Source organism: Phyllobates terribilis, unplaced genomic scaffold (assembly GCF_046119375.1).
Source record: "Phyllobates terribilis strain yellow unplaced genomic scaffold, ASM4611937v1 Scaffold_3__8_contigs__length_932513732, whole genome shotgun sequence".
In the NCBI taxonomy this organism is placed as follows: domain Eukaryota; kingdom Metazoa; phylum Chordata; class Amphibia; order Anura; family Dendrobatidae; genus Phyllobates; species Phyllobates terribilis.
The window spans coordinates 28,936,268-28,962,706 of NW_027362763.1; the positions used below are offsets into that span (position 1 = coordinate 28,936,268).

The 26,439-nt window shown below is 47.8% G+C and overlaps 1 protein-coding gene across 1 annotated transcript; it reads right to left on the reverse strand.

Moving 5' to 3' along the window:
* Positions 1 to 5,815: 5,815 nt before the first annotated feature.
* Positions 5,816 to 19,544, reverse strand: ASXL2 (ASXL transcriptional regulator 2). Its single transcript, XM_073673798.1, has 6 exons — positions 19,412 to 19,544; positions 18,562 to 18,725; positions 14,036 to 14,132; positions 12,855 to 12,960; positions 11,676 to 12,282; positions 5,816 to 11,174 (listed from the first exon to the last, which is right to left on the reverse strand). The coding sequence occupies exons 1-6, from the start codon at positions 19,539 to 19,541 to the stop codon at positions 9,042 to 9,044; spliced, it is 3,237 nt and encodes a 1,078-aa protein (XP_073529899.1). The 5' UTR covers positions 19,542 to 19,544; the 3' UTR covers positions 5,816 to 9,041.
* Positions 19,545 to 26,439: the final 6,895 nt, after the last annotated feature.

A 26,439-nucleotide genomic window follows, 5' to 3' on the forward strand; every position in this document is an offset into this window, starting at 1 on the left:
CAGCATCCACCATGTGCCAGTCACTGTACTGGTTTCCATTCACTTTATAACACAATATAAACCTCTGTCAATTACAATGTGCTCTCCAGTGCTGTACTGCCCTATATCTTCTTTTTCATCTCCATCTACCTCCATATTTATGCTCTCCCTTCTACCATTGATCTAAGACTATCATCCTCCATTATCTGATCCTCCCACTCCTGTCTTCAAGACTTCTCTCGTGCTGCATCCATTCCTAGGAATGCGATACCTCGGGCAATCATATTAATTTCCATTGTCCACAATTTTAGACCTGAATTAAGATAAATTTTTTGTTAGGCGGACCCATCACATTCACTAATCTTTTCTTTGTTTTTCTCTTTCTATAGGAATCTGATCTCTTCTATTTCTGTTCATATCATTTTTTATGATTACAGAAAGCTTCGCCATGTAAAATTGTTCTGGGATTCAGAGTTCCCCGGTGTGGATGTCTTAATTGTTTGGATTCATAGATAGGAATAAAAGAAAAAAGGGATGGCATAAGTATTCTATAAGAAAAATTGCTGGTCTCTGAATTGCTATTGTTACTGAAAAACCCCAAACTTCCTCGTAGACACAAGTTACAGCCAGATTCAGAAGAGTTCTCGACAAGAAAGTCACCTCTGCAATGTAATATTCAATTAATTCAGCATCCAATATTTCATAACTCCATGAAACCTAAACCCCCATCACAAGCATCAACGTTAGAGATGAGCCAACCCGAAATTAAAAGTTTGTGGTTCGTTCTGGGCACTCAGTGTCCGATGCTAAACTCCGAACACAGAGTTCGTTTTAATGTTCGGAGTTCCGGGGGGGAAGTCCCGAGAGAGAGAAAATGTTCCAGTTCCAAAGTTCGGATCTCTATTGTTTTCAATGGGGTTCAGGTACAGTTCTGGTACCCAAACCTCCATGGGTTCAACTCATCCCTAATCAACATCCTAAAACAGGCTGCGTAGGAAACACTAAAGCTGCTACAGGCAACTTATGTGACTGCTGCAAGGTTGTCAAGTATTCACCGGCTTCAGCCAAGATGTGGACAGAACCTAAAATGTGCAGTTACATTGCAAGCTTTGGTTCCATCTACTAGGCTTTTGAAAATCTTATATGGTGGATTGGATATAATCCATGTATACCGGCTCAAAAGCTCCTCCTAAACCTCAGCTCCTTGGACAGCTGTATCCACTATGTGATGGGGGTTTGACTACTGGGGTTTACTGGTTTTATAGTAGAGCTCCAGTTTTTGGAAATATCATAAAATACCATTGGTTATTTGTTCTATTTTAGCCCTTCTCATACTCCGATTTTTGTTTTTATTGGTCTCATTTATCCTTTTTTTTTTATCCTTTCCTCTGAGCCATTGTTAGTTCTTTATAGACTTATTGTCGTCTTTCCTAAAGGCTTTCTTATACTCCTCTTATACTCATTATTACAGTCCAATTTTACTTGTCAGTCCAGTCTTCCACTCTAATAGTTCTCCTCCTATTACATTTCAAGGTGATCAGAAAAGGTTTTCCAATCTCTTTTTACAGTCCGCTTTAGCCCCTTTATAATTCTCCTTTTCCTCTCCTTTCCTTTCCACTAGGTCTTCTGCGGCCATGATATTTTAATGACGCTTGAAAAACCCAACAGATTGCTTCACTGTGAGATACACAAAGTGTTGCACTGGTTTCATGAGTAGTAGTACTTTAGTACTTTAGTAGTCCTTAAGTGTCACGCAAGGTGAGGGAAGGAACAAGTGTACAACGACTGTAAAAGGGGGAAGGGAGCCCAACAACTAGGGAAAGGGGGAGTGGAGACCGCTAGGCAGATCTCATATCACCCTGACTACCAGGTCGACCCAATATAGGTCCGGCACCTATTGCTGAGCAGGAAACCTAATCCCTGACTGTCCCTAGAGCTTAGCCCTAGATAGGGAGGGGATGAGGTGAGCACTAGTCAGGCCCCACTGTAACTAAAGACAAGGTAGACAAACAAAGGGGATACACTTAACTTGAGAAGACACCAGAGAGAACACCAACTGTCCTCCAAGAGAAGTCCAAGAAGAATCTAGCCAACTACTAGTACTCCAGGCATGGACACAGGAACATAGAACTATGACCGGTGACTCTCCAGAGACACAGAATTAACTACCAAGCAAGGGTGTGTCAATTAGTAGCAGAAGGTGGAGGTCGCTGCTGGGTCCTAAAGAAAGGATATAACTACACTACAGAGATGAGAGGATCAAGAAGGCATCCGCAATGCCAAGAGCAGTGACCTTCTACAGCCGGACCCAGAGCGACTGTCTGTCACAGTTGATACACCGGTGACATTTAAGTCATAAAACTAAAAAAAAATCTATTTAGTTACTTTAGGCTATGCACACACGTGTTGGGTTTTATTACGTCACAAATCTGCAGCAAAACTGATCTCTGGCAGGAAATCAGCTGCGTCAAAAAGGCAGGTTTTGCTGCGTTTTTTTCACTGTCCTTCTGTCTCCATTTATGCATGGACATAAAGTTCTGTGAAAAAAAAGAATCCCATTCTATTTTGCCATCAAAAACGCTGATGCAAATTTTGGTGTGTTTTTTCAGCGCTTTTTTCATCACCCATTACTTAACACTTAAAAAAACGCAGAAAGAAGTGACATGCTCTATTTTCCAAAAACCCAACCAAGGCACAAAATACAGAACAAAAAAAAAACCACAAGACGTGTGAACAGAGAATTCTGGTTTCTCATAGACTTTGCTGATACTGCAAAACGCAGCTGAAAATTTGCATAAAAATCTGCAGCAAAAAACGCTGAAAAACACAACATGTGTGAACATAGCCTTATTATTTGCCCATTTTTTCATATTCAATGTATCTAAGCCAACCTAATTTATAGGCAGCTGTGTGACGTTAAGCTGAATGGATATCGATGTAGAGAAAAAAACAAAATCCATAAAGACATCTCCAGAGAGGGGACGTATCACCCTCACAAAGAAGCTGACACTTCAACCTCTATTGAATTTGGAACTCCTGCTGTGACCAGGTAATTACAACAGGAGATCTGCTCCCAGAACCAGACACCAAGGCTGGGATTTGTTTATTCAGAGTCGGAGAAGTATACTTCCGAGGCAAGAACTTCCTCTGTTCAAAGCACTGATTGAACCAGCTGGAGTGATGAATATTGGGGTTAGCATCAATCCGGTATTTATGGGAGATATATTTTTGGCATCGTAGCGAAGGGATGAACATAACGCATTCACTCACATCACCATAAAGCCATTCTAACTCCTCCAACTTAATATCAGTCTGATTGGATGATGCTATCCATGCCATGTTTTCATTTCTATAGGAAGGTAAAATCTCACTTATAAAAGACCTAGAACATCCCACAACCCATATGAGCTCATCAAGGGGATGTATGTGACCTTGATCTAATAAAGATCAGAGTTTGAGTGTCTCGTTATTTATTTCTGAAAGACATAGCTTGCTGTGAGAGTGCTCCATTTTTTTCAATCAGAGCGTTTCCCTCCATAAAGATAAGAGCCATTCCTGTAACATCAGGGTTAGTATTTCGCTTTTGTTATTTCTTTTTATTATATGTAATCGTATATACCGTATTACATCACATGGTATAGCGCAGCCAATCAGGACGGACCATCATAGCACGTATTTGGCCTCCTCAATATTCTTATTGTGCTTCCACCATGCTTCCCTTGGTGTACCTTTGCTTTTCCGCCAGATTTCATGGTGTCCTTCATAATCTGATAGCTTCTTATTCTTCAGGTTCTCTGGTTACATTGGCCGCCCCCCCCCCCCCCTATGAAATGGTCCCGAATGTGTGCACGACATTGTATTTATAAGACCCATTTGGGCCAAATAACCAGAATAAAATTCAATCCCTTTAATATCTGGAAAATGGATTAAAAAAAATAAAAAAAATAAATAAACTTGTAGAAGTGAAGCGCGGCGCACAAGAAGTTATCTTTTATTTTATTTTCGTTTTTAATTGCTTACAAATACTTTCTAAAATAAAGAATATGCAGAGTGTATAAATTTTCCATACACATCTATGTACAGGACTTTCCAAAGCCTAACAATGATTTTTTATTTTATTTTATTTTTTTTTTTAAATTTTACATAAATGACTTTTCTCTTCTCGTAGTCTGAAAAAAAAAAAAATAGGATTTATTCTCTAAAAAGGATTTCCTGCCTCCTCCTGCATTGTACATACCCCATCATCTGATCAGAACAGTCCCTTTATCCAGAAAATGAAGCTTTAAAAACATAAAAAAAGAAGAAAAAAAAGAACAATAATAAATCACAGCGGGGCCGGATCTTCCCTGACGAATCCAAATCTTATTGCATTTGCGTAAAATAATAACATTTAAAAAAAAAAACTCTTCTTCACCTTCCTAACAGCATACCCTGTATATAAACTATAGAATCTCATATATATATATATATATATATACGTATATATATATTACTCCAAATATATATTATATGCTTTTTTTTTCAGTTTTGTATCCATATACACAGTGCGAATCTAAAAAAAAACAACTGGATTACCAACAGCCATTGAAAAATTAGGGTCTTAACCCATGTGTAAGCCGAGCTGATCCCCTCTTCCCCCCCGAGCTCGTCTTGATTGGTGGTCTCTAACCCATGGATGAACGCTTACCCCGAGTATCATCTCCACGTGAGGCCCAGCGGTCGCTGTCGGCCAATATCTACATGGTAAGATGGACAGGATTGCTCCCAAAAAAAAAAAAAGAGAGAGCAGATGCCATCGGAGGTTTAGGCTTTTTACCGATGAGAATCTCCCCCAGTTTTGGGCAAGATGTAAAACGGACCAAAAGTGAAAGTAGTCGCTACCGGAAGTAGGACGCACCTATCTCTCCGTAAGGCGGCGGTTTTGCATTTACCTGGAATATTTACGTCACTACCGGAAGCTTCCGAAAGCTGAAACGTTTTTACAAAATTAAGAAAACCTACGTCCAGTCATCGGGGCGGAAGTAATGAAGCACAGGTAACGCTACCGGCAAGGGTGTGGGGGAATGAGATGAGCAAACCCAAACTTCAAAGTTCGGCGTTCGTACCGGCACTTAGGGTCCAGCGATAGATGCAGAACATGGACTTCTCCTGGAAGTCCAGAGGGGGGAGGAAAAAAAGAGTGGGGGGGGAGGAAAAAAAGAGTGGGGGGGGGGGGGGAGGGGAGGAAAAAAAAAGAGGGAGGTGGAAAAAAAGAGTGGGGGGGAGGGAGGGGGAGGAAAAAAAAGAGGGGGGAGGAGAAAAAAAAGAGGGGGGAGGAAAAAAGGAGGGGGGGGGGAAGAGGGGGGAGGAAAAAAAAAGAGGGGGGAGGAAAAAAAGGGGGGGGGAGGGAGGGAGGGGGAGGAAAAAAAAAAGAGGGGGGAGGAAAAAAAGAGTGGGGGGGGAGGAAAAAAAGTGGGGGGGGGAGGGGGAGGAAAAAAAAAAAGAGGGGGGAGGAAAAAAAAAGAGGGGGGAGGAAAAAAAAAAGAGGGGGGAGAAAAAAAAGAGGGGGGAGGAGAAAAAAAAGAGGGGGGAGGAGAAAAAAAGAGGGGGGGGAGAAAAAGAGGGGGGAGGAGAAAAAGAGGGGGAGGAAAAAAAAAGAGGGGGGAGGAAAAAAAAAGAGGGGGGAGGAAAAAAAAAGAGGGGGGAGGAAAAAAAAAGAGGGGGGAGGAAAAAAAGAGGGGAGGAAAAAAAGAGGGGGGAGGAAAAAAAGAGGGGAGGAAAAAAAGAGGGGGGAGGAAAAAGAGGGGGGAGGAAAAAGAGGGGGGAGGAAAAAAAGAGGGGGGAAAGAGAGGGGGGCGAGAGGGGGGGAAAGAGTCACGGGTGTGTCAGAAGTGACAGACAGTCGCCCTGTAGTTGGCTGCAGGAGATCTCTTCATCTGGCATTAGACACCATCTTAGAAGCTGTCTCTCTAGGACCCAGCGGCTACCGTCCTCTTGCTAATTAACACCCTGGCCTGGGTGTATAAATACCTGCTGTTTGCTAGAGGGAGGTGCCGGCGATATTCACATGACCCCTTGTGAAGGCTTGAGCAAGAGCAGTACTTCTCTGGAGCTAAGAGGATGTGTTTTCATCTCTCTGAAGTCGACTAAAGCTAAGCTATCTTCCCTTGTTTGGTCCCCCTTGTAGTCTTTAGCTGTCACTGGGGATTGACTAGCGCTCATCCCCTCCCTTCCCTAGCCAGGGCCAAACACCAGGGAAAGACAGAACGAGGTTCCTGTGCAGCGATTGCTGCCTGAACAATATAGGTACGTTAGGGGAGACAGGGTGATATATGGTCAGCCTAGGAAGTCTCCACTACCCCCTTTCCCCAGAGTCTGGGCTCCCTTTTCCCCCTTCCCTTCGTGTTACACTTAGTCTTTCCTACACCTTGCATGACAGAGAGAAAAAGAGAGAAAAAGAAATAAAGAGAATGGAGAGGAAAAGAGAGAAAAGAAGAGAGCGAAAAAGAGAATTTTACAGTTCCAAAGTTCGGGTCCTCGTTGGTTTCGGGTTAATTTTTGGGTACAGTTCTTGTACCTAAACTGAACTTTGAAATAAAGATCAGGTCAGGTACCGGAACCCGAACTTACACAGGTCCGCTCATTCCTAGTAATGAGGTGTTTTATGCCTTCAGCTCATTAATCATCAGATACTGTGACCAATATTTACCTACACAAGAAAGTGTAGATTCTTGAAAAAATCTAAAGTGCAAAAAGTTGTTTTTTTTTAAACTTGATTTTCCCCTAAGATTCAGGGTTGTGTAAATAATCTCGGCAGACTCTCAGATGGGAAAGGTTTTTGTAACATTTGACGGAAACGTACAGGACATTGTTACGAATTTTCCATTAAGAACCCAACAATTGCCCAAAAGTGACAAACGTCTCTCAAAAAAAAAAATAAATTCCGACAGGAGCCCCACCATGTTCCTCAGCAACAGGACCCTCTACATATCCTATTTTGTAGATGGAACCATCTCCCCCCCAAGTTGTGCTGCTGACAAAGTATAAGTGGGGCTTTTTCTAAGAGGGCTATTCCTAAACCAGAAACTCGCTGGACTATGAGAACGAAATGTATTAAATGACACAATTCCGTGCATCTACTTTCTCCGAACCACGAATTGAAAAACTATGCCAGCTGCCACAAAACCACCAATTTATGGCACAATTTATAGTAAGTAAATCTGATTGAGACTAAGAAAAAAAACACCCTCCATTTAATTTTGACCAAAACAGACATTCCAACTTTTTTTTTCTGAAAATTATGGAAATAGCTTAATAATGGTCTCAAAATAACTTTAGAATCAACCAGCCCCATAAACCAATACTTTCATCCCAAAATTTCCCGCTTAGATCCGGTCGGAGACTTTTCTTTATTTGACCTGAAAAACAAGCAGCTCCCAGGGTCACAGTAAAACTTTGCAGGTTCCAAAGCTTGTTATTTCTAAGGTGCACTACAACAGTATACACTGGCTTAGCAATGAAGGGGTGAGATGGAACCCCATTACGGTTCCTAAATTACTGCACTACTTCAACATATCATGCAGATATTTTTCTTCAGTCATGTCACTGTGCGGACTCGTATGCTTTGTACCCTTTGTGGAGATCTGTAGTACAGTGCATTGATGGAGATATAATTAATATTTCTGTACAGTGACTTATATTAACATATGTTCCAGATAAGCGGCCCATCTCTGTAGGGATGAAAAATCTGGCTCAGTGGTCACATATGACCTTCAATGATCTACAGACTATGGATATTGTCATAGCCATAGGTAGTATTGGGTGCCCACATGGACTGACACCGAGAGGCCAGGGGGCAGTTAGGACTGTAAAACTAAGCAGCCTGAAAGTTAACAGGAAACCAGCTCAATTTTCGCGAACGTAACCAAAGGGATATCAGACTTCGAGAAGATCTGTTCATAAGATTCATCCATAGGTTTCTATTGATTTAGTGTTATTGACACCATGGGAACAGCTCGTAAAACCTGCTAATTTCCCATCTGTGAAGGCAACATTATATACTGTACATGATAATGAGACACAGGAGGACAGGGAACGTAGGTGAAAAATCAACGGGTAACGTTACACACCACCATCAGACACTATAAAAACTCACTCAGGGAGGTCCCTTGGACTTTCTGGTCACCTCCTGAACACAAGGGTCTCAGTCAGTAGGCATAAGCCCTTGAGACCTTTAGGGTCACTATGGCTTTCCATTACATACAAAGCTTACTTTAACTCAGGGGCAAAAAATAATCACAGTGTTTATGAAAATCTGCAGAAGGCTTCACATGAGCTGCGCCTTGGGCTCGAGCGCAACTCAAGTCGTAAGTGCTTATATATTACCCAAAGTGCGATTTGAACATTGGTAAGTTTTCCGATCTTTAGCCCAGTTGTTTATGATGGTCACCATCGCATAGAACATGGTTATCAAGCTGATCTTTCTCATCCTATACGCAAAAGGCACCTCCGTACAGAGCATGGCGGTCAAGCACCTCCGTAAATTACGAGGTGGTCAGGCTGGTCCAGCTCACACATGATGCACCTCCATAGCTCGTATGGTGATCTACCCGTTTCGATTCACTCCACACAAAAAGCTTTGGCTTCTCCGATAATATATTTCACAAACCTACCGGAGTTTCCATCTGGGGAACCTGTTGGGCACCGAGTTTAGGTAGTTTAATATTATTGCTTAGGTTGGGGACCCCCATACCTCCCCCATAGTGCATACACTAAAACAAGGGAGTGTAAAACTATTAGGTCGATGACCTGGGGACATATTGCTTCAGTCTTTGGAAATCTGGTCTTAAATTTTGTAAAAAAAAATCAAAAAAAAAAATCAAAAAACATTTGTATTATTTACAGTATTAAGTGCAAACACGTCATGATTAATTAGGGTTGACGAGAACCCTACAATGTACCCGGTAAGATCTCCCAACGTTAAAATATCTATGTCCCTTTGCAAGGGTTTACCTTACATTAAAAGGTAAAAACATCTGTCCATGGTTATTGGAGATGGCTTCTTCCCAGAACATGATTCGGAGTCACCGTACCACAAGGCAGGAGACGCACAGTTTGGAGGGGCCGATGCAATCGTCATGGCAGAAGGCGCCGCAGCCCTTGCACATGATCATAGCTTTAAGACGACAGTAGCATTTGGGAGGAGACATTTCCATGCTGCCGTCATCGGTGTAAGTCTGGACAGAGATGGGTTGTTCACAACCACCGGAGCTTACGCTCTGGCCGGAAGGGATTGTGGTCACCGTCACGGAGAAGGACACAACATTGTCCGTATTAGCTGGACTGAAATTTCCACCCGTGGTGATGGAGGACCTACTTAAACCCTCCGGTGACGTGGAGATGTTGATTGTGCCACCGTAGCCAGATCCGAGGAGACCAGCAGAAGTCCCACGAGTCCTTGTTGACTGCAGTAACTCGGGATGGGGGGGGGCGGCATTATGCTTTAACTTCACCCCCAAAACATTGGCCATTTTGGCCTGGGCAGCTTGTATCAGATCTCGGGCAATATCTGACTCGTTGTAAATGTTGCCTTTTGTGACGATTTGAACAGTTTCCTTCACATCGAATGTTGGGAGGAATTCATTGTTTGCCCTCATTTGGGGTTCGGTATTTGTAGAAGAGGTCACTCGGGCTTTGGATGTGACTAATGGAGAGCGACACTCATCAGTCTCGGTGTCATCCTCTGCAATCGGCTCCACTTTAGTCTCCCTGTTTCCCACATGTTCAGGGTCGTTCACAGAGGTATTGACTGTGCTGTCCAAAGGAGCTGGTCTACACACCTCCGATACCCTACCGTATGTTGAGATGTTGAGCAGATAATGACCAGACATGGCCGGCTTGGATGTCCTCCTTCCAAGAAAACCAAGCATGAACCTCTGAGAAATGTTTTCTCTATGGGAGACACTTGGGGCGGCACTGAACTCTGATGGATTGGCATTCTCTTGCCAAACCTTCTTGATCAGAGTCTGTAACACCTGCTCCTGGCTGGTGGCACGCTCCTCAGGACCTTGCATTTGATTGCTACCAGAGCTTGTCAAGTCTTTACCTGAAAATAGTTGCCAAATCCTTTGACCTGTCGGATGTTGCCGGTTGTGGCTCAAGAATCTCTCCAATTGCTGAGCAGCCATATTGGATGGTCGTTCTGCCTCCTCTCTTCCACAAGACTCCAAGCCTTCGATCACACCTTGCGATCTTTCGGCTGATGTCATTTCCACTTTTGTTAGAGGTTTGGGCATGATTTGCTCTAATGGGACGTTCTTTCCTTGAAGAAGCTTAGTAACGAGTGGGTTATTTGCGGGAATGCTGGAGCTTGACTTACCGAGCTGCCCAACATCCAGACGTAATGGTTTAACACTTGGGTTGTGTGCTTGGGTGGACGGTACCTTGTCAATTCCATGAGACGTGGAGGGTGTCCTCGACTTTATGAAGGAAGGTGGCCGAATTGGGGCCAAATTTGTAGCAGAAAAAGGTTGTGAGGCAAGGTTGTGTTGGACAGCTTCTTCATCGTGTGTTCTCGTTGTGCTTTGCATTGATGTGACGTCTGTGCCTTCGAGAGATGCAACCATGCCAGTCTTGAGGGTGTTTCCACCGGTCATGGTCTTTAAAGCCGCAGAAGGTTGCATGGATTTTTCTGGTGTTGGTGGTTCCTGAGTTAGCACCCGACTGCTGATTGACCTGTCCCTTTCTGTACTTTGGGCGACACTTCTTGGGGTTTCGGTGGGGTTGAGTTGGTGGGAAGCAGCCGTGAATCCGGGTTGTACACAGGGTTTTTGCAGTAACTGTGCTCTTGCTGGACTGTCAGCTGGTGCCTGCACTGGCTTCTGGACCTCCCTTGGATTTTGGTTATTGGGTGTAGAGGATGCAGCTCCCCTTTCACTTCCCCTGCTTCCAGTATTTCCCAAGTCCAGTACTCTGTTCCCGATTTCCCCTCTAGGTCCACCTCCGGGGCCCCCTCCGGGTCCAGGTCCGGGGATGGAACCTCCATGGGCAGCAACAGCCGCTGCTCTCTGTGCACGGGCCAAGCGAGCTTTCGCCTTGATGTCGGCAAGTGTGCGGGCTCCGGTTCTTCCAGGACTGGTACCGGTGGTGTGAAAGGTGGGCCTGGGAGAGACCTGGCTGCTAAGAAATGGCTTTGAGGAGAGCCGTGCCACTGGGATCTAGACCACAAAAGACAAACCAAGCAATTGGTTATTGTAGGATACCGATAAAAATTAAAAAAAAACAAACATCAAATCGCAATATCTTTTAAACCAACCGGAACAATGAGGTGACAAGAAATAAAGATTATTATTATTCTAAGAAGGGGAGTGGGACACAGCTGCGGTATCGAGCTCGGCCAAAAACATGCGGAGGGCGCTGTACATAAGAAACTGGAGAGCAGAAGATTTGTCTCTCAGCTGATTGTCACAGATACCAATGGCTTAAAACTGGGACTTCACCTATAGGGGGCACTAGACCGTCTTATTATTTTCTGGCCTAAGCTTTTTTTAGCATATTTTTTCTCAAGGAGCATTGCTCTAAAGACTCCGCAAGGAGAACTAGCACTGTCATTTCAGCTGGGCCGCTCCATATCTGTGCATCTACTTAAACACTCAGAACCCAACAATACTTGGCGGCAATGACCAAAATATGTTCCTGATCCACGATTCTGTTCTCACCTTGAGCGGCGGCACCTTCGGTTCGGGTGCGGGCCGCTGCGTCTCGGCGGGAGGCTTACATAAGGCACGAAATGACTGCTGAGACTGGAAGGGCTCCATCATACGTGGACTTTTCTCAGGAGCTGCCGGGCTATCCTCTCCGACCTCAAGGTGTCGCTTGGCCCCGGCGTTGATGGTGGCTGCCTTCTCTGGTGACACTTGAGGTGGACTGTCGTTACTCGTCATTGCTCCTAGTGACTCTCCGGCGGCCGGGCTCATCGGTTGTTGGCTTCTAGGCTCCTCGTTTTTGGACTCATAGGCGGATGGAGCCTCTGTGGAGGCTTCAGTTTCCACCTTGACTTCTTGGTTTCCATCTTGAGGTGCCGTCAGATCAGTGACGTCCAAGTTCTTCATCTCAGACTCTCTGATGGCTTCTGTAACTTCAGGGATCTCAGTGTTATCCTGGTGGTCTTCAGTCTTTGCATGCTGCTGCTCTTCTATGGCGGGACCATGTGAAGAGTCTTCAGCGGGATCCACTTTGATGTGTATGATGGGTGGTGGGGTCTTGCCCTCGATCTTGTTGTCTTCAGCAGTCATCTTGCTTAGATCCTCCTCAGTCAGACCAGAGCTTCAAAGACAAAAAACGGTGGACAGATGGTTAGAACAGCATACAGTAAAGTGAGAAGTGGTGGGCGGGGCTGATAGCTAAAAAAGCTCCTCCCCTGCAGAGCCCATGTAGATCACTCCACCCCTGCAGAACCCATGCAGATCACTCCACCCCTGCAGAACCCATGCAGATCACTCCACCCCTGCAGAACCCATGCAGATTACTCCATCCCTGCAGATCACTCCACCCCTGCAGATCACTCCACCCCTGCAGATCACTCCACCCCTGCAGATCACTCCACCCCTGCAGAACCCATGCAGATCACTCTACCCCTGCAGATCCCATGCAGATCACTCCTCCCCTACAGATCCCATGCAGATCACTCCTCCCCTACAGATCCCATGCAGATCCCTCCTCCCCTGCAGATCACTCCTCCCATGCAGATCTCATCAGTCTTACAACCAGCAATATCGGCTTTACACCTCCAGCCTGGCTCCACCGCTTCATCTACAAATCCTCACACCCATTTCATTTCTGTTTTCGAGACCTCTGCTTGCTGTCCAGGAATGGAAGCAGTGTGAATGAGGACTTACTTCTCCCCATAGTATCTCTCGTAGAACTGCTCCTTCCAGCACTCCACCTTCTTCTCCTTCTCCAGCTCCTGACGGATCCTCAGCTGCATCTCTGGTGTAAACTCACCTGCCAGGCAAAATACAAGGAGAGACTGCTCACCCAGGAGAGAGAGAGAGTGCAGGAGAGTGCTGGGGTACAGAGACTGCTCACCCAGGAAAGAGAGAGTGCAGGAGAGTGCTGGGGTACAGAGACTGCTCACCCAGGAGAGAGAGAGTGCAGGAGAGTGCTGGGGTACAGGGACTGCTCACCGAGGAAAGAGACAGTGCAGGAGAGTGCTGGGGTACAGAGACTGCTCACCCAGGAGAGAGAGAGTGCAGGAAAGTGCTGGGGTACAGAGACTGCTCACCCAGGAAAGAGACAGTGCAGGAGAGTGCTGGGGTACAGAGACTGCTCACCCAGGAAAGAGACAGTGCAGGAGAGTGCTGGGGTACAGAGACTGCTCATTCAGGAGAGACAGTGCAGGAGAGTGCTGGGGTACAGAGACTGCTCACCCAGGAAAGAGACAGTGCAGTAAGAGTGCTGGGGTATAGACACTGCTGATTCAGGAGAGAGACAGTGCAAGAGAGTGCTGGGGTATATAGACTGCTCACCCAGGAGAGAGACAGTGCAAGAAACTGCTGAGGGTATAGAGACTGCTCACCCAGGAGAGAGAGATTGCAGGAGAGTGCTGGGGTACAGAGACTGCTCACCCAGGAAAGAGACAGTGCAGTAAGAGTGCTGGGGTACAGACACTGCTGATTCAGGAGAGAGACAGTGCAAGAGAGTGCTGGGGTACAGAGACTGCTCACCCAGGAGAGAGACAGTGCAAGAAACTGCTGAGGGTATAGAGACTGCTCACCCAGGAGAGAGACCGTGCAGGAGAGTGCTGGGGTACAGAGACTGCTCACCCAGGAAAGAGACCGTGCAGTAAGAGTGCTGGGGTACAGAGACTGCTGATTCAGGAGAGAGACAGTGCAAGAGAGTGCTGGGTACACAGACTGCTCACCCAGGAGAGAGAGAGAGTGCAGGAGAGTGCTGGGGTACAGAGACTGCTCACCCAGGAGAGAGAGAGAGTGCAGGAGAGTGCTGGGTACAGAGACTGCTCACCCAGGAGAGAGACAGTGCAGGGGCAAGTATATTAGACCGCTCTGTATTTTCTCACCTTCGGAGAGACGTTCCTTCCAGCTCTGAGATGCTGATGTGAAAAACTCATTATTAAGAGCAGAACTGTTCAGTCTGAAGAGTCCGTCAGGTCCGGCCTGCGAGGAGACAGCAAGAATGACTCCTCCCATACACAAATGTGACTCCTCCCATACACAAATGTGACTCCTCCCATACACAAATGTGACTCCTCCCATACACAAATGTGACTCCTCCCATACACAAATGTGACTCCTCCCATACACAAATGTGACTCCTCCTAAAACATGTAAACATAGACAGCGCCATCTAGTGTGAGGACATCACACCGCCATATCATGTATACATAGACAGCGCCATCTAGTGTGAGGACATCACACGCCATATCATGTATACATAGACCGCGCCATCTAGTGTGAGGACATCACACCGCCATATCATGTATACATAGACAGCACCATCTAGTGTGAGGACATCACACCGCCATATCATGTATACATAGACAGCGCCATCTAGTGTGAGGACATCACACCGCCATATCATGTATACATAGACAGCGCCATCTAGTGTGAGGACATCACACCGCCATATCATGTATACATAGACAGCGCCATCTAGTGTGAGGACATCACACCGCCATATCATGTATACATAGACAGCGCCATCTAGTGTGAGGACATTACACCGCCATATCATGTATACATAGACAGCGCCATCTAGTGTGAGGACATCACACCGCCATATCATGTATACATAGACAGCGCCATCTAGTGTGAGGACATCACACCGCCATATCATGTATACATAGACAGCGCCATCTAGTGTGAGGACATCACACGCCATATCATGTATACATAGACAGCGCCATCTAGTGTGAGGACATCACACCGCCATATCATGTATACATAGACAGCGCCATCTAGTGTGAGGACATCACACCGCCATATCATGTATACATAGACAGCGCCATCTAGTGTGAGGACATCACACCGCCATATCATGTATACATAGACAGCACCATCTAGTGTGAGGACATCACACCGCCATATCATGTATACATAGACAGCGCCATCTAGTGTGAGGACATCACACCGCCATATCATGTATACATAGACAGCACCATCTAGTGTGAGGACATCACACGCCATATCATGTATACATAGACAGCGCCATCTAGTGTGAGGACATCACACCGCCATATCATGTAAACATAGACAGCGCCATCTAGTGTGAGGACATCACACCGCCATATCATGTATACATAGACAGCGCCATCTAGTGTGAGGACATTACACCGCCATATAATGTATACATAGACAGCGCCATCTAGTGTGAGGACATCACACCGCCATATCATGTATACATAGACAGCACCATCTAGTGTGAAGACATCACACGCCATATCATGTATACATAGACAGCGCCATCTAGTGTGAGGACATCACACCGCCATATCATGTATACATAGACAGCGCCATCTAGTGTGAGGACATCACACCGCCATATCATGTAAACATAGACAGCGCCATCTAGTGTGAGGACATCACACGCCATATCATGTATACATAGACAGCGCCATCTAGTGTGAGGACATCACACCGCCATATCATGTATACATAGACAGCGCCATCTAGTGTGAGGACATCACACCGCCATATCATGTATACATAGACAGCGCCATCTAGTGTGAGGACATCACACCGCCATAACATGTACAGTTGTGTAAGTTTACATACCCCAGCAGAATTGTTCCTTTCTTGGCCTTGTTTCTGAGAATATGAATGATAACAAAACAACGTTTTCTCCACTCCTGGTTATTGGTCCTCCCGTATTTGCTGATAACATGCTGCATTCATCTTTTCTTCAATTTCTACCAAGTTTCCTGTGCCTTTGTAGCTCTCACATCCCCAAAATATCAGCGATCTTCCTCCGTGCTTTACTGTAGGAATGGTGTTCCTTTCATCATAGGCCTTGTTGACCTCTCTCCAAATGTAACGTTTATGGTTGTGGTCAAAAAGTTCAATTTTGGTTTCATCACTCCAAATTACCTTGTTCCAGAAGTTTTGAGGCTTGTCTCTGTGCAGTTTGGCGTATTGTAGGCGAGATACTTTGTGGCATTTGTGCAGTAATGTCTTTTTTCTGACGCCTCGACCATGGAGCCCATTTTTCTTCAAGTGCCTCCTTATTGTGCATCTTGAAACAGCCGCACCGCTAGTTTTCAGAGAGTCCTGAATTTCAGCGGATGTTATTTGTGGGTTTTTCTTTCGATGCAGAACGTTATCAGCAAATACTGGAGGCAAATTTGCAGTCATCAGCCCCGAAGCTGCACATGGGGACGTACTTGGACGTTCCAACATGACAACGATCCAACACACAAGGCCAAGTTGACCTGTCATTGGCTACAGCAGAACAAAGTGAAGGTTCTGGAGTGGCCATCTCAGTCTCCTGACCTCAATATCATTGAGCCACTCTGGGGAGATCTCAAGCGCGCGGTTCATGCAAGACAGCCCAGGAATTTACAGGAACTGGGGGCTTTTTGCCAAGAAGAATGGGCAGCTTTACCATCTAAGAAAATAAAGAACCTCATCCACAACTACCACAAAAGACTTCAAGCTGTCATTGATGTTAGAGGGGGTAATACACGGTATTAAGAACTGGGGTATGGGAACTTTTGATCAGGGTCATTTGGATGTTTTTGGTTGTCATTAAGATTTAAAAAGAGAAAACACAGTAGTCTGACAATAAATGGCTTCACCCAACCAACAACCATGAGTGGAGGAAAAGTTTTTTTTGTTATCATTTATATTCTCTGAAACAAGGCCAAGAAAGGAAAAATTCTTCCGGGGTGTGTAAACTTTTGAGCATAACTGTATATAGTGAGCCAGCTCCATCTGGTGTGATATCATACTCCCATATCACGTATACACAGACAACATCATCTGGTATGATGATATCACACCGTCAACTTATGACCAGTGGATATATAAAGTGTTCACACCCCTGGAAAAATGCCGGGTTTTTGTCATATAGTAGAATCATATCAGAACGCTTTAATGTCGCCCATTATCTGTACAAATCCACTGAGAAATAAACTGAAATCATTTTGGAGGAGGAAAATAAAAACAACAAAACTAACAATGTGGTTGCATAAGTGTGAGCACCCTATTATAATTGGGGATGTGGTTGTGTCCAGAATCAGCCAATCACATTCCTTCTCGTGTTACATAGTAGTCAGCGCTCGGCCGCCGACATTTACAGCGATTCTGATTGACCCCAGAGAAAGTGTCGCTGCTCTAGGAGGATTATCCTGACATTTTCTGGTCCTCAAACAGCTGACAACACAGCAAAGGATCTCACTGTGGAAAGTTGTCAGAAGAAAGTACAAAAACCTTTTCCAGGCATTACATCTACCATGGATACTGTGAAGAAGTCATCAAGACGTGGGGTAAATTTTGCACAGCAATTACCTAGCAATGGACGTCCCTCAAAAACTGATGAAAAGACAAGAAAGAAAATTGTTCTGGGAGGCTGCCAAGAGGCCGACAGCAACATTAAAGGAGCTGCAGGAATTTCTAACACGTGCTGGCTGTGTCCTGCATGTGACAACAATCTCCCGTATTTATATGTCCGGCCTGTGGGGTCGGGAAGCAAGAGAAGCCTTCTCTACAAAGAAAACATCAAAACTTGGCAATGTTCTGCCAAAACCTCCATCATGTCTGCCAAAAGCCTGTGGGGACCATGTTCTGTCTGATGAGAGCAGGGTAGAGCTCTGCAGCCATTATTCCACAAGCTGAAAAGCCAAGACTGTGCATCACCAGAAGATCACCATTCCCACAGTAAGGCATGGTGGGGGCAGCATTGTGCTTTGGGGCTGCTTTCCAGCACCTGGAACTCGACCTTTAGTTGAAGTGGAGGGAATTATGGGCAGGTCCAAATATCAAATCTCAGCATAATGACCCTAAGCGACCTCCGAATCATCAAGAGAACAGCTTCTCCAGAAGCAGATGGAAGTTCTGGAATGGCCCAGCCCGAGCCCAGACCTGAACCCAAGGGGCAATATGTGGTGACCTGAAGAGGGCGCTGTACACAGGACAGATGTGGAGCTGCTGCAAGGAGGAGAAGGCAAAAATCACCAATTCTAGAAGTGCCGCGCTGATAGACCCCGACCCAAAAAGACTGAACCACGCCAGGAACTCACATGGGACTGCAGCAACATATTACTGTAAGGGTGTGCAGATTTATGCAACCACGTTAATTTACTTCTTTTTTTTCCACCAGGAAAGATTTACTTTCGTCTTTCGATGGATTTGTGCAGATTATGGGCGACAATAAAGGGGGAAAAAGTTCTGAGATGTTTTTTTCTTCGTAAGATTTTTTTACATAACAAAAACATGGAATTTTATCAGGATGTAGAGCTTATAAATCCACAGCGAGGCAGCGCCATCTAGTGTGCAGACTCTATACTGCCATATCCCTGGCCTGTGCAATATATAGAGAGGCTGCAGCTCATTTCCCAGAACGCCCCCGTGCTGGGGACGGACAGCTCACCGGACGGTCCACCTCAGGCAAGAGCCGGAGCAGCCGCTGCTGGCCGTCCCCCGGCAGCAGGGAGAAGGTGTGCTTATTAATCACCGCCCGCAGGTTCGTGTTCACCAGAATCGACTCCGGCGTCTCCACATCGATCTCCGCTCCGCGAGTCCTCCGCAAGTGTTCTGTGATACAAAGAAGCGACACAGTGACTCCAGCAGAGGTCCGCGCGACGGCCACGCAGAGCCCGACGCCTCGGCCGACGGCCCCGCAGAGCCCGAAGCCTCGCCCGACGGCCCTACAGAGCCCGACAGCCCAACAGAGCCCGACGCCTCGGCCGACGGCCCCGCAGAGCCCAACGCCTCGCCCGACGGCTCTACAGAGCCCGACGCCTCGCACGACGACCCCACAGAGCCCGACAGCCCAACAGAGCCCGACGCCTCGGCCGACGGCCCCGCAGAGCCCGACGTCTCGGCCGACGGCCCCACAGAGCCCGACGCCTCGCCCGACGGCCCCACAGAGCCCGACGCCTCGCCCGACGGCCCAACAGAGCCCGACGCCTCACCCGACGGCCCCACAGAGCCCAACGCCTCACCCGACGGCCCCACAGAGCCCAACGCCTCACCCGACGGCCCCACAGAGCCCAACGCCTCACCTGACGGCCCCACAGAGCCCAACGCCTCACCCGACGGCCCCACAGAGCCCAACGCCTCACCCGACGGCCCTACACAGCATCGTCCGACAGCTCTATAGAGCCCCTCCTTCGGCCCAACAGCCCTAAAAAGCCCCTCATCGCGTCCCGATGGCCACACAGAGCCCCTCGCCTGACGGCCCGCAGTGCCTCTACCCGTAGCACAGCGATTGTACGTACTGTGAGCCGCTGCTGGCTTCGCTGTGGTGACGTTGCTGACAGTTTTCACACTTTTCAGCAGGAGGTGCGGAGTGGACGGAACTGCGATCCCGGATCTCCGCTGCTGCTGCTTCTTCTGCTGCTGCTGCATGAGCGCCTGCGGGGAAGATGGGGCGCACTGTATTATATACATCACGTGGGGGGAGAGATGGGGCGCACTGTATTATATACATCACGTGGGGGGAGAGATGGGGCGCACTGTATTATATACATCACGTGGGGGAGAGATGGGGCGCACTGTATTATATACATCACGTGGGGGGAGAGATGGGACGCACTGTATTATATACATCACGTGGGGGAGAGATGGGGCGCACTGTATTATATACATCACGTGGGGGGAGAGATGGGGCGCACTGTATTATATACATCACGTGGGGGAGAGATGGGGCGCACTGTATTATATACATCACGTGGGGGGAGAGATGGGGCGCACTGTATTATATACATCACGTGGGGGGGAGATGGGGCGCACTGTATTATATACATCACGTGGGGGAGAGATGGGGCGCACTGTATTATATACATCACGTGGGGGAGAGATGGGGCGCACTGTATTATATACATCACGTGGGGGGAGAGATGGGGCGCACTGTATTATATACATCACGTGGGGGGGAGATGGGGCGCACTGTATTATATACATCACGTGGGGGAGAGATGGGGCGCACTGTATTATATACATCACGTGGGGGGAGAGATGGGGCGCACTGTATTATATACATCACGTGGGGGAGAGATGGAGCGCACTGTATTATATACATCACGTGGGGGAGAGATGGGACGCACTGTATTATATACATCACGTGGGGGAGAGATGGGGCGCACTGTATTATATACATCACGTGGGGGAGAGATGGGGCGCACTGTATTATATACATCACGTGGGGGGAGAGATGGAGCGCACTGTATTATATACATCACGTGGGGGAGAGATGGGACGCACTGTATTATATACATCACGTGGGGGAGAGATGGGACGCACTGTAATATATACATCACGTGGGGGGAGAGATGGGGCGCACTGTATTATATACATCACGTGGGGGGAGAGATGGGGCGCACTGTATTATATACATCACGTGGGGGGAGAGATGGGGCGCACTGTATTATATACATCACGTGGGGGAGAGATGGGGCGCACTGTATTATATACATCACGTGGGGGAGAGATGGGGCGCACTGTATTATATACATCACGTGGGGGGAGAGATGGGGCGCACTGTATTATATACATCACGTGGGGGAGAGATGGGGCGCACTGTATTATATACATCACGTGGGGGGAGAGATGGGGCGCACTGTATTATATACATCACGTGGGGGAGAGATGGGGCGCACTGTATTATATACATCACGTGGGGGGAGAGATGGGGCGCACTGTATTATATACATCACGTGGGGGGGGAGATGGGGCGCACTGTATTATATACATCACGTGGGGGGAGAGATTGGGCGCACTGTATTATATACATCACGTGGGGGGAGAGATGGGGCGCACTGTATTATATACATCACGTGGGGGGAGAGATGGGACGCACTGTATTATATACATCACGTGGGGGGAGAGATGGGGCGCACTGTATTATATACATCACGTGGGGGAGAGATGGGGCGCACTGTATTATATACATCACGTGGGGGGAGAGATGGGACGCACTGTATTATATACATCACGTGGGGGGAGAGATGGGGCGCACTGTATTATATACATCACGTGGGGGGAGAGATGGGGCGCACTGTATTATATACATCACGTGGGGGAGAGATGGAGCGCACTGTATTATATACATCACGTGGGGGAGAGATGGGGCGCACTGTATTATATACATCACGTGGGGGAGAGATGGGGCGCACTGTATTATATACATCACGTGGGGGAGAGATGGGGCGCACTGTATTATATACATCACGTGGGGGGAGAGATGGGACGCACTGTATTATATACATCACGTGGGGGAGAGATGGGGCGCACTGTATTATATACATCACGTGGGGGGAGAGATGGGGCGCACTGTATTATATACATCACGTGGGGGGAGAGATGGGGCGCACTGTATTATATACATCACGTGGGGGGAGAGATGGGGCGCACTGTATTATATACATCACGTGGGGGGAGAGATGGGGCGCACTGTATTATATACATCACGTGGGGAGAGATGGGCGCACTGTATTATATACATCACGTGGAGGAGAGATGGGGCGCACTGTATTATATACATCACGTGGGGGAGAGATGGGACGCACTGTATTATATACATCACGTGGGGGGAGAGATGGGGCGCACTGTATTATATACATCACGTGGGGGGAGAGATGGGGCGCACTGTATTATATACATCACGTGGGGGAGAGATGGGGCGCACTGTATTATATACATCACGTGGGGGGAGAGATGGGGCGCACTGTATTATATACATCACGTGGGGGGAGAGATGGGGCGCACTGTATTATATACATCACGTGGGGGAGAGATGGGGCGCACTGTATTATATACATCACGTGGGGGGAGAGATGGGGCGCACTGTATTATATACATCACGTGGGGGAGAGATGGGGCGCACTGTATTATATACATCACGTGGGGGGAGAGATGGGGCGCACTGTATTATATACATCACGTGGGGGGGGAGATGGGGCGCACTGTATTATATACATCACGTGGGGGGAGAGATTGGGCGCACTGTATTATATACATCACGTGGGGGGAGAGATGGGGCGCACTGTATTATATACATCACGTGGGGGGAGAGATGGGACGCACTGTATTATATACATCACGTGGGGGAGAGATGGGGCGCACTGTATTATATACATCACGTGGGGGAGAGATGGGGCGCACTGTATTATATACATCACGTGGGGGGAGAGATGGGACGCACTGTATTATATACATCACGTGGGGGGAGAGATGGGGCGCACTGTATTATATACATCACGTGGGGGGAGAGATGGGGCGCACTGTATTATATACATCACGTGGGGGAGAGATGGAGCGCACTGTATTATATACATCACGTGGGGGAGAGATGGGGCGCACTGTATTATATACATCACGTGGGGGAGAGATGGGGCGCACTGTATTATATACATCACGTGGGGGGAGAGATGGGGCGCACTGTATTATATACATCACGTGGGGGAGAGATGGGGCGCACTGTATTATATACATCACGTGGGGGGAGAGATGGGGCGCACTGTATTATATACATCACGTGGGGGGAGAGATGGGGCGCACTGTATTATATACATCACGTGGGGGAGAGATGGGCGCACTGTATTATATACATCACGTGGAGGAGAGATGGGGCGCACTGTATTATATACATCACGTGGGGGAGAGATGGGACGCACTGTATTATATACATCACGTGGGGGGAGAGATGGGGCGCACTGTATTATATACATCACGTGGGGGGAGAGATGGGACGCACTGTATTATATACATCACATGGGGGAGAGATGGGACGCACTGTATTATATACATCACGTGGGGGAGAGATGGGGCGCACTGTATTATATACATCACGTGGGGGAGAGATGGGACGCACTGTATTATATACATCACGTGGGGGGAGAGATGGGGCGCACTGTATTATATACATCACGTGGGGGAGAGATGGGGCGCACTGTATTATATACATCACGTGGGGGGAGAGATGGGACGCACTGTATTATATACATCACGTGGGGGAGAGATGGGACGCACTGTAATATATACATCACGTGGGGGGAGAGATGGGGCGCACTGTATTATATACATCACGTGGGGGAGAGATGGGGCGCACTGTATTATATACATCACGTGGGGGGAGAGATGGGGCGCACTGTATTATATACATCACGTGGGGGGAGAGATGGGGCGCACTGTATTATATACATCACGTGGGGGGAGAGATGGGGCGCACTGTATTATATACATCACATGGGGGAGAGATGGGACGCACTGTATTATATACATCACGTGGGGGGAGAGATGGGGCGCACTGTATTATATACATCACGTGGGGGAGAGATGGGACGCACTGTATTATATACATCACATGGGGGAGAGATGGGACGCACTGTATTATATACATCACGTGGGGGAGAGATGGGACGCACTGTATTATATACATCACGTGGGGGGAGAGATGGGGCGCACTGTATTATATACATCACGTGGGGGGAGAGATGGGACGCACTGTATTATATACATCACATGGGGGAGAGATGGGACGCACTGTATTATATACATCACGTGGGGGAGAGATGGGACGCACTGTAATATATACATCACGTGGGGGGAGAGATGGGGCGCACTGTATTATATACATCACGTGGGGGGGAGAGATGGGGCGCACTGTATTATATACATCACGTGGGGGGAGAGATGGGGCGCACTGTATTATATACATCACGTGGGGGAGAGATGGGACGCACTGTATTATATACATCACATGGGGGAGAGATGGGACGCACTGTATTATATACATCACGTGGGGGGAGAGATGGGGCGCACTGTATTATATACATCACGTGGGGGAGAGATGGGACGCACTGTATTATATACATCACGTGGGGGGAGAGATGGGGCGCACTGTATTATATACATCACGTGGGGGGAGAGATGGGGCGCACTGTATTATATACATCACGTGGGGGAGAGATGGAGCGCACTGTATTATATACATCACGTGGGGGAGAGATGGGGCGCACTGTATTATATACATCACGTGGGGGAGAGATGGGGCGCACTGTATTATATACATCACGTGGGGGGAGAGATGGGGCGCACTGTATTATATACATCACGTGGGGGAGAGATGGGGCGCACTGTATTATATACATCACGTGGGGGGAGAGATGGGGCGCACTGTATTATATACATCACGTGGGGGGAGAGATGGGGCGCACTGTATTATATACATCACGTGGGGGGGAGAGATGGGCGCACTGTATTATATACATCACGTGGAGGAGAGATGGGGCGCACTGTATTATATACATCACGTGGGGGAGAGATGGGGCGCACTGTATTATATACATCACGTGGGGGGAGAGATGGGGCGCACTGTATTATATACATCACGTGGGGGAGAGATGGGGCGCACTGTATTATATACATCACGTGGGGGAGAGATGGGGCGCACTGTATTATATACATCACGTGGGGGGAGAGATGGGGCGCACTGTATTATATACATCACGTGGGGGAGAGATGGGGCGCACTGTATTATATACATCACGTGGGGGGAGAGATGGGGCGCACTGTATTATATACATCACGTGGGGGGAGAGATGGGGCGCACTGTATTATATACATCACGTGGGGGGGAGAGATGGGGCGCACTGTATTATATACATCACGTGGGGGGAGAGATGGGGCGCACTGTATTATATACATCACGTGGGGGAGAGATGGGACGCACTGTATTATATACATCACATGGGGGAGAGATGGGGCGCACTGTATTATATACATCACGTGGGGGGAGAGATGGGGCGCACTGTATTATATACATCACGTGGGGGAGAGATGGGACGCACTGTATTATATACATCACGTGGGGGGAGAGATGGGGCGCACTGTATTATATACATCACGTGGGGGAGAGATGGGACGCACTGTATTATATACATCACGTGGGGGAGAGATGGGACGCACTGTATTATATACATCACGTGGGGGAGAGATGGGACGCACTGTATTATATACATCACGTGGGGGGAGAGATGGGGCGCACTGTATTATATACATCACGTGGGGGGGAGAGATGGGGCGCACTGTATTATATACATCACGTGGGGGGAGAGATGGGGCGCACTGTATTATATACATCACGTGGGGGGAGAGATGGGGCGCACTGTATTATATACATCACGTGGGGGAGAGATGGGGCGCACTGTATTATATACATCACGTGGGGGGAGAGATGGGGCGCACTGTATTATATACATCACGTGGGGGGAGAGATGGGGCGCACTGTATTATATACATCACGTGGGGGAGAGATGGGGCGCACTGTATTATATACATCACGTGGGGGGAGAGATGGGGCGCACTGTATTATATACATCACGTGGGGGGAGAGATGGGGCGCACTGTATTATATACATCACGTGGGGGGAGAGATGGGGCGCACTGTATTATATACATCACGTGGGGGGAGAGATGGGGCGCACTGTATTATATACATCACGTGGGGGGAGAGATGGGGCGCACTGTATTATATACATCACGTGGGGGGAGAGATGGGGCGCACTGTATTATATACATCACGTGGGGGGAGAGATGGGGCGCACTGTATTATATACATCACGTGGGGGGAGAGATGGGGCGCACTGTATTATATACATCACGTGGGGGGAGAGATGGGGCGCACTGTATTATATACATCACGTGGGGGAGAGATGGGGCGCACTGTATTATATACATCACGTGGGGGGAGAGATGGGGCGCACTGTATTATATACATCACGTGGGGGAGAGATGGGGCGCACTGTATTATATACATCACGTGGGGGGAGAGATGGGGCGCACTGTATTATATACATCACGTGGGGGGAGAGATGGGGCGCACTGTATTATATACATCACGTGGGGGGAGAGATGGGGCGCACTGTATTATATACATCACGTGGGGGGAGAGATGGGGCGCACTGTATTATATACATCACGTGGGGGGAGAGATGGGGCGCACTGTATTATATACATCACGTGGGGGGAGAGATGGGGCGCACTGTATTATATACATCACGTGGGGGGAGAGATGGGGCGCACTGTATTATATACATCACGTGGGGGGAGAGATGGGGCGCACTGTATTATATACATCACGTGGGGGGAGAGATGGGGCGCACTGTATTATATACATCACGTGGGGGGAGAGATGGGGCGCACTGTATTATATACATCACGTGGGGGGAGAGATGGGGCGCACTGTATTATATACATCACGTGGGGGGAGAGATGGGGCGCACTGTATTATATACATCACGTGGGG

What these genes read in the sequence shown, in the direction of transcription:
- ASXL2 (XM_073673798.1), bottom strand. Translation starts at nt 19,541, where the DNA reads ATGCAGCAGCAGCAGAAGAAGCAGCAGCAGCGGAGATCCGGGATCGCA. An exon ending in GAAGGAACGTCTCTCCGAAG is followed by an intron (nt 12,961 to 14,035) that starts GTGAGAAAATAC and finishes TTTGCCTGGCAG; the next exon opens with GTGAGTTTACACCAGAGATG. An exon ending in CGAAGGTGCCGCCGCTCAAG is followed by an intron (nt 11,175 to 11,675) that starts GTGAGAACAGAA and finishes TTTGTGGTCTAG; the next exon opens with ATCCCAGTGGCACGGCTCTC.